Raw genomic sequence first — 9441 nt, forward strand, 5'->3', positions numbered from 1 at the left:
TGTGATGCCCCTCTTTATTACCACCACAACTTAACAACGAAATTGCATGCTCAATTAACGGTTCATAATTCAAGTACTAACTATACCAATTTTGGTCCTCATGCTGGGGAAGAATCAACCTTTGGAAGACAGGATAATGGGCTTTAATAAATTTAATGAATGCTAAACTCATTTTTAAGTTTGCCCCCTAAAAATTTTCCATTTATCCTATTAAGGAAAGCTGGGCTGAAAATAATGTATCAACTTTTTCATGTTTTTAGGGTGACTTTGGTACACAAAAGGAAGCTGCTTGGGCTATAAGTAACCTGACAATCAGTGGAAGAAAAGATCAAGTAAGTAATACCTCATATATATTTGAGGTAAGGGAATATGATGGGATTAAAATGGAAATACAAATGGGAGGCACAGTCCAATTAGGTATTTAGAAGATCCAGTTTGTGTTTTCTTCAGGTGTCTCACATTGGAGTATACAAGTCCTTCATTATTGTTTTCCAGTGCAAATCTGCTGAGAACTGAATTACATAACTCTTATTAGGTTTGTTTTGGAGACTTTAAAGTTTATGCTCAAGAAAATTTTTAGAATAGCTTTTCTTCTGGTTAACTGAAACAAAAATGTCTCAGAACAGTTTCTAATCTCACATTCCTTAAATTTATATCTCAGTTACAGTCTGGTATAGAAATAGATAATAGTACTTTAAGGATACTGTCAGAATAAACAATATTAAGGTAAATTATCTCATTACAGGTCAGTTTATAATGTCTCAGCTTTCTGTAAAGTAATTAAAATATATGTATTTTCAATTATTTAAAACCAAAGGATTATAAACAGTATTCAATGCACAGAATATTTATTTATAATTTATTGATCCACAGAATGTTTTAGTATGTTCCCTTCTTACTGCAATGGCCTTCATTCATAGGTCAAAATATAGGTTGTGATGAGGCATAATAGAATTACAGGTAGATCTCGCTTAATTACTGTCTTGTTTAGTGAATGTTCAGTTAGATAACACTGAAAAATTAACTATATGACCAGTCCTCACACTTACGACCATTGCAGCATCCAGTAGTCACAAGATCACTTTTTGTGTGCCTTATACCTAGCTTCTGACAAGCAAGGTAGAGATCAGCATTAAAATTACGTTGTGATCATGTGGTGTCTCATTTTACAACTGTGTCACCTACTGACAGAATTGCTGGTGCCAATTGTCATTAAGCAGGGTTTACCTAGAGTGGAAATTGCCTGGATATACTTGTACAGAAAAGTACCTTTCTATTTATGCAAAGAACTTTAGATCAAAAAATTGGATTATTTTGCATTAAATTAAATTACCATCCTTAAACTTTAGATCAGTAGGAACATGCAGTATCTTAGAAATTGTAAATTACTAAATTCATTAAATGTGTGATCGGTCTGGTAAAGAACAATACTTGACTTTTAAAAAATCTAGGCAGATTTATCATTAAGATCTATGTAATCCCTAGTCTGCAGATAATACCTTTCAGGTTTAAGAAATGATGAAAATCTATTCATTTATTGTTTTAAATATACATGCAGTTTATTGTTTTTAACATTGTCTTAATTTATGGTCCTGGTATCATTTATTTTTGTTTTTAGGTGGCATATCTAATTCAACAAAACGTAATTCCTCCATTTTGCAACTTGTTAATAGTAAAAGATGCTCAGGTCGTGCAAGTAGTGCTGGATGGGCTAAGTAATATATTAAAAATGGCTGATGATGAGGCAGAAACCATAGCCAACCTTATTGAAGAATGTGGAGGTATAATTTATACTACAATGTTTGATTTAGTAAAAGATTTGAATTCATTACATTTCTATCAGTTTAAATTATTTGATATTTTGTCACAGATTCAGATATGTTGATATTCTAAAAGTATGCGTATTTATTTCTTGAAATATAGTGACAAATAGTTATGTCCTGAAAATATTTTATTTATAGTTGATTATGAACTTTTTCTTTGCTTTGCCTATAGGTTTGGAGAAAATTGAACAACTACAAAATCATGAAAATGAAGACATCTACAAACTGGCTTATGAGATCATTGATCAATTCTTCTCTTCAGATGATGTAAGTAAATTCTGTTTATGAATATTGAATATGTGTACCAAGCTCTCTGTTACCTTTGAGGGACTGTAATTGGAACCTTTATTTTTTAACCATTTTATTTTTATTTTTTGTTTCTCCATCTCAGTGCATGAAAAGTTATGCAGCTGTTACAGAGAAAGCAGGAAGAGAGGTTCCCTTGATCAAAACTAATCCTGAAAAATTCACAGAATGCTCTTTTAAACTACAGATAGTTCTCGTTTAGCAACTGCAGTTGAAATTGGCAAGCCAGTTTTTAAGCGAATCAATTGCTAAGCGAAAAAGCACATCACTATGCTTAGGATTTTACTTTGGTTTCTCTTTGCTTTATAGCGTCAGAATGATATGGTCCCAAATGGCAGGGAAGGTTTCTGGAATGACTCATGAGGAAGTCAGATAAAAGGACAAATCTTATAGTAGCCCTTTTCCCCATTCAGCCATTCTTTGGGATGTTCACCCCAGTACTGGCATAATTAGGAGGAAGAGAATTGATGTTTTACATTCATTAGAGAGGAAGAGATTACAGGAAAGTCAGCAGCCAAATAGTTGGGAATACACATTGAAAGGAATGCTGCAAGCCAGAGTGACTTGGGAAGCAAACAGACTCGAGGATGAAATTGATTAAAGTCTTATCAGTGTCAGGCAGGAAGACCAGTGGTAGGATCAACTAATTAAGGTCACAATACTGAGTTTGTTAATTTATAGTTAACATACTTTAGGGATAAGATGAGCTGCGGATAAAAGCAACTCGGAAAGAGATCACTAGTTCAGGCAATCTCTCTGTGCTGCAGGTGCGGGGGGGGGGCAGGATATGTCAGTCACAGAACAACATATACCAGATCTGGGCATTTTACTACCTCCAGGCCACATCCAACCCTTTGGCTGTCCCAGTCCCACCAGTATGAGTCAACTGGAAATTAGAAATCAAATGTTAATGAGTGCGCCACAGGAGGCAGGAGAAGAAGTCAAGTCAAATCTGGCTCACCTTGTGTTTCTTCAGTTGGCTGGCAGAGAGAAAGCACTTTTCTGCGCTTGGGCAGCACTTGTCTCTCGCCTGGAGCAGTCTGGGATGATGGAGTTTGAAGCCATCAAATTGGGTTACATAGGTTCCGCTCTTTAGCACAGTCTGTTTCTCAAGTGCCCCCTTGGGAAAATTAATTATCCACCCTTGACATATACTGACTGTAAAGGCAAATATATGACAGATAGAGACACTGTGGTTGTCATTGCAGACATTGATCACAAAGTTATTTTTTTCATCACTGCAAATTTTTGCTGTCCAAGGCAGGCATTAAACAAAAACTTATCTGTAATATTGCCAGCAATGAATGTACACCCTCAAGCCAAAAGAAGAGCTCACAGGACCAAGTCTTTGTTCCTGCTGCAAATGCAGCATAGTGCTTCCTAACTATACAGTATCTAATTCCAGATCTTTCTGTTATTGTTTTTTTAACAGATAGATGAAGATCCAAGCCTTGTTCCTGAAACAATACAAGGTGGAACATTTGGTTTCAATTCATCTGCCAATGTACCTGCAGAAGGGTTCCAGTTCTAGAGTGGTATTTTGGAATTTAGGTACAATGCAGCACTGAATAAAAAAAGGTTTGATCCATCAAGCTTGGCTCATGGGATCCGCTGCTGCATTAAATCGGGAAAGAAAATGTGAAGATTTCATTTGGAATCACAGAAAAGCCCGAATGAAGTCAAGATGGCGAGTGGGTGCGAGTGAGAGTGAGTGGCAAAATGTAATGAAAAACTTCACACTGAATGCTTATATAGGTTGTTCAAAGGAAAAGGGCTACAGGTCAAAGAAATTCAGTGCCTGAGGAGAGACATTGATTTAATTAGCGCAATTGTGGGGAAAATGCAGTACTATTCTATCATCAAGCCATGTAAGCATAAAGGAGAATAGGATTCCCATATAAGTCCAAGGAGAATGAGCCCAGGCCTTGCTAATGAAGCACCGTGTGAATGGACAACATTGAGTGAATGTCTGGACTCAGTGCTGTGGGGCCACGTGTGTTTTTCAAATCTAGGGCTCTTTTGCTCATAAAGCAGACTCCTAGTCTTGGAGTGGGGTGTGTACGAGAGTATGGTTGTGATGCTGTATGTGAATGCATGCAAGCTTGATTTGCCTTCAGGGGGCTGATAATAACCCTAGTCAATCATCAAAAGGAGTGCATAAGTGTTATAACACTGGACACACATACAAAAAAAGAGACCGGTTTAGCAGCAGACTATGGTTTTACTCCTGCAGCCTGTGGTTTTATTTTATTTTATCCCTTTTAATTTTAGTTATTTTATTTCCTGTATGGCTTATTACTAGTTGCTTGTAAAGTCAGAAAACATTGAGGAAGGCTTCCCTGTGCATTTGCACCAGATGATTGTTCATTATTACAAAAAAAAAAGTTTTCCATATCATCAAAAATATTTTGTGTAGATTTTTGCATGGAATCCATACATTTCCCTCTTCTAACTATTGTGTTGCAGTACACAAAATTATCATAATACTAGAAAACAATGTTTATCACCTTTTCATTTTCAGAGATGACATAAAGCTATTTTTGCATGCGGTAATCTACAGCATAGCTCATTTTTAGATTTTGTTGAGTCCTGTAACCAGCTGTTTCTGTTGTGGTAGAATACCGTGCTGTGTTTCAATGTTAATTGTTTTCAACTTTGTTTTCTATGAAAATGATATGGAAACCTCAAAATAAAATTTGGTGCATATGTACTGCTGAAAAGATTGGAGATGTGAATAGATGTACAAATCAAGTCATGGTTTGAACACTGTTGATACCACCTAATCTGTCCAATTGTTCTAGACTTTTATCTTTAGATGTAGACAGCCATGAACAATCTATTTTGAGCCACTTTAGAGAGAACTTTGTATTCTTAACTTGCATGAAAATGCAAGTGGTTTTTGTAATTGGAATAATACCTCAATTTGAGGTTCTGCACACTAAATTAAAGATAACATTACAAATATGTACAAAAAGAAAACTCTTTATAAGGTGGCTCATTGTAGGAAATGCTGTGCCTTCCCCTTTGAGCACAAGTGTTGCATGATCAACAGTTTGCTGTAAGAAAACGTACCAGATTAGCCACCATTAGCATCTATATCTCTACTTTGTGTTTTTTTTAAATCAGCTGGTAATTCTGAAATGCAGTAGAATGGATACAAATTATTTTGTGATCATAACTCTTTGTTGGACTAGAGTATTTTTGCAGCATTCCTTGTCATCAGAAACATGGTTAAAAGTTTAAAACTAGATGCAGCAGAAAACTAGCTTGTGAAATTTATCCAAGTAGAATGCAGGCTAGGCTGTCTTGGGGAAAATAAACATTAAAACTTAAAACAAGATTATGTTGGTATATGTATTTTTGTCTAAAGATATGGTGTAGTAATTTCTTATTTTCTCTTCTAATCCTGAACTTCACTTTCCATGTTCTATTTGTACCATTTTAAGCAAGGGTAAAATATTTCAGTATTATATTTCTGCATTCATCAACTAGAATGAACTCATTCAGTCATATCAAAACTTTATCCAAATCATTAATTACTATAATCAATATGCACAAAATAAGTTTTAGAAACATTTTGGGATTGTTCTTGCCAAATCTCAAACCCAACTTCAAGTTTGTGCATGGCAACTTAGTTGCTCCTTTTTTTCTGGCTAGAGATAAATCATATACGCCAGTGGGGAAGGGAGATGTATAGTTTACATCCAACCAGAGAATTAATATACTAAAGTGTCAAAAAGAAAGCCAGTTTGGTATAGGGGTTAAAGCATCAGGCTAGAAATCTGGAGATCCTGAGTTCTAGTTTCACCTTCTCAAAAAGCCTGCTGTGTGACCTTGGACTAGTCATTTTTCTCATCCCTAGAAAGGAAGCAGTGGCAAACAACTTCTGAAAAATCTTGCCAGGAAAATAGGATTTCTCCAGGCAGTCTCTTAGAATCCAATATGATTGAACTGGGGGGGGGGGTGTTGGGTTAAAACGGGATAGGTAAAATTGTAGCTCAAGAGTATAACTGCATTTTTACATTGAAACTAAATAATTTATTGCTTAAAACTGAATATTCTTAATACATGGCTGAACTTGGTCCACTCATTTTATCCCCAAATAGAATGTTTACAATAATATTTAAAAGAAAAAGGGGAAACATTTGAGGTTACAAACACTTGTTTTTCCTTTCCAATGTGGTGTAGAGGAAGATGACAAATTTAATTGAAAATGTTTTTTTACAAGAAAAAATATCTTACTGATGCCCATTTTAAATATTTTTAAAGTGATCTTGCCTATTTGTGTTTGCACAGTGCATATTTAAATCCAAGATTCAAAATTAGCTTATTGATGCATTTTGAATCCACTAATAAAACTTTTGGATCTTAAGCTTCTTGAAGGCCAAGCATCTGTCAAAGGCAGCTATGTATGTAATTGGTTCATCCTTTTCACCTTAGAGATAGTACTTAAAAACAACGAACTATAATAAATCTTTCACAAGATACAAGGTGGTCTAAGAAGTCTAAGAACAAATATCAACAAATGGGGGATGGGAGAAAACAGGACTGAAGAATCAAATAAGCTTCAGAACATACAACATCCAGAAAATATATCAATTAAAGGTAAATTGCTGAATAAAATGTGATACAAATCTAAAGCTGGAGTTAGCTTATCTGGTGTTTAGGCATGCTGGATAGCAGCTGGCTTGCCTCAGGATATTTCCTAACAAATGGCTCAGTTATGATACTGTGATTTCTGGAAATGATAGTTCTGTGTTAATTTTAGAATTGTAGTCTAAGTTCTTGTTCCGATCCGAATTTTAACATTAATTCACACAGAATACTTGAAATAACCTTAGAAAAGTAGCTGGTCTGATTTTGAACAAAATTGCTTATAGTGTAGAAATACATTCTTAAAGGTGAAAAATTGTGCAAATCTGAACGCTTAAAGTGAAATTGTACACATTTGGGTTTACTCAGCTGAAGTAATTATTAATTGCTGGTTAATATATTATAAAATGCCTGCATTCAGTTTCAGAGGACGTTTATCTTTCATTTTCCATTAATGAATGCCCAGTGAAATTATTTCTCCAATCCAAAGTAAAATATCCCTAAGAATAAATACGGGAAAGAGCTATAGTGCATGAGTCTTGCTTTCCTAATACATTCAGATTGTTGAGGTTTGTCCAAAAGTGTGTGCGCTTTTGGCCTCCAGATTGCGGATCAGAAACTTAGGTCTCAGAACTGCAACTTTCTCTTCGTTTTCGCTCGCCTTTACTTCAACTAAATATCTACTTTCCCTCTGCAAGAGCCGCCGCTGCTACCCTCGGTCAGGCTGTTCTTTTGCTTCCTGCTGTCGCCTTCGTTTTTCTAGAGGGCATTCATGGGAAGCAGACACGTGCAGTTTTCTGCAGTTTTCGCACTCGTAGAGCTCCTCTCTCTCCGACGCCGAGTCGTCGTCCATCGCGCTCCCGCGTCCAAATTTATTCCTCAAAGAAAACGACACGGCGGAGGTGTCGGTAAATTCTCCCGTTCCAACGCGGCTCGGGAAGAATCTCAAATCCTCGAGCTTTTCCAAATCCCGGGTGCAGCGTGGCGGTTCCATCAGAACCGGGGTTTTGAAGCTTATGTAAGTGGCGACGGCTGCCAAGATGCAGGCCAGGAAGGCCAAGAAAAGGCTCTGCCCGGGGCTGATGGATAAATCGTACCCGTGAAACTCCTTCTTGGTGCGGATCCGTCTGGTGATCACCTCCAAGAGGCAGAAGCCGAGCGCCGTCGCGGAGACGATCAGCAGCGTGGCGAAGCCGTGGAACAGCGGAGCCCACGAGCGCCACCGCCGCCATCCCAAGAAGTCCAGCGTCAGGGCCAACGTGCCAATCAACACGCTGAAGAAGCAGCAGAAAGCGATGGCCAACATGAGGGGACCCCCTTTCGGGCCCAGCAGCAGCGACCCGGAAGCGGGACCGGCCTTGTTGATGACCCAAGACGCTCCCAGCACGATCTGTACGTCTCCGCCGCTCACCAGCACCCAGCTGGGATAAGCCCCCGCCGTGCCCACCACGGCCAGCGCCATGCTTTGCGTCAGCGCCGCTGCCAAGTTTCCCTCCCGCTGGTGTCTCCTTCTCCTCAGCAGAATCACGCGGTGTCTTCGGGACCCCGGGAGGTTGCCGGCGTCCTCAGTTCTCTTGCCCGTCTCGGGCATGATCGGCCGAGGACGCAGGTTCGCCCGGTTCTGCTTTACCCGGCGACTTGGTCAGAACCTGACAGGGACAGTTAAAGCCCGGGAGGGGGAGGGGAGGAGGGAAATTGTGGGGAAAAGTCCCGCTTTTCCCGCCGGGCGAGTGAGGTTTGGTTTTGCGGAGTGAGAAGTTCGGAGCTACTACCGGCAATCTCGATGGAGAAAGATCTCCCCGATTGATGGTTACCAGTTACCTGCAAAAATTAACTGTTGGCTTTAAAACGTGACGAACGGAAGCTGCGGATAGGCCACATTCTCACTAAATTTAAATTCAGAACGGTTGTTTGCCAGCCTTTCGTTACTTTTCAAGAACAATATCGGCAAAACCGTGCAGAATGCCATCGCTCATTGACTAATCCCCGTTCTGTATTTGGGACTAGTACAAACACTCAGAATTTTTCTCGAGGAGGCGGGGCACCATTGCTGGCAAACAAATTACTATTTTAAAAACCGTTAAACCCAGAGAGTTGTGACAAATTACAAACAAAGGCAAAGGAATTGACCACTGTAAATAGATGGGGTGTATCCTTTACTTTGGGGTTCGGGGGGGGGGGCAAACCAAGCATTGCATTGAGATTGTCAAAAGCAGAGGTACTAAATAACACATTTATTACACATATTAACAATTTTAATAGCTTGGGAGTCTTTTGTAAATTGGAGAAGAATTGTTAAATTTTGCATTTTATTTTTCGATAAAAAAATAAAAAAGATAATATAAAATCTTAGTGGTCTAACTGGTTCCTAGAGCCTTGATTTCTGACTAGTTTGTTCCAGATAGAAGTGTATTTTGGGATCAAGTAACAAACTGCCTCAAGTCTCAAAGTTTGAAATATAATTTCAATCAAGTGCTTTCCAACAGAACCGGACACAGTTTAATTACTTTTATTCTATCCTGGCCAATGATGGTATTTCCTAAAGCCATCAACAGCTGGCGAGCAGTTACTTGAAGAACCACTTTATTCCATATTTACTTGAACATGCATTATTACATTATTTCTTTAAGTCTCCTTATCCAAAAGATCTTTTCAGTGCTTGTGTCCTGATCATGCAATATTTCATAATGGTAAAAATTTCCATATTGAGTAAAAGCTT

At 38.2% G+C, this 9441-nt stretch overlaps 2 protein-coding genes across 3 annotated transcripts in view; one reads left to right on the forward strand and one right to left on the reverse strand.

The window, feature by feature from the left end:
• KPNA4 (karyopherin subunit alpha 4) overlaps positions 1-5467 on the forward strand; it is a 31087-nt gene extending 25620 nt beyond the window's left edge. For both annotated transcript variants that reach the window (XM_034439094.3, XM_060683048.2), the window contains exons 14-17: positions 261-332; positions 1619-1781; positions 1996-2090; positions 3562-5467. In XM_034439094.3, the coding sequence (XP_034294985.1) occupies positions 261-332; positions 1619-1781; positions 1996-2090; positions 3562-3660 (429 nt within the window). In that variant the 3' untranslated portion in view covers positions 3661-5467. The remainder of the gene's footprint in view (positions 1-260; positions 333-1618; positions 1782-1995; positions 2091-3561) is intronic.
• A 677-nt stretch (positions 5468-6144) lies between these two features.
• LOC148113052 (uncharacterized) lies at positions 6145-9063 on the reverse strand. The gene has a single exon (XM_087872098.1). The coding sequence runs from the start codon at positions 8311-8313 to the stop codon at positions 7432-7434; it is 882 nt and encodes a 293-aa protein (XP_087728224.1). The 5' UTR covers positions 8314-9063; the 3' UTR covers positions 6145-7431.
• Positions 9064-9441: the final 378 nt, after the last annotated feature.

This window comes from Pantherophis guttatus, chromosome 6 (assembly GCF_059756535.1).
Source record: "Pantherophis guttatus breed Tessera chromosome 6, ASM5975653v1, whole genome shotgun sequence".
Lineage (NCBI taxonomy): Eukaryota > Metazoa > Chordata > Lepidosauria > Squamata > Colubridae > Pantherophis > Pantherophis guttatus.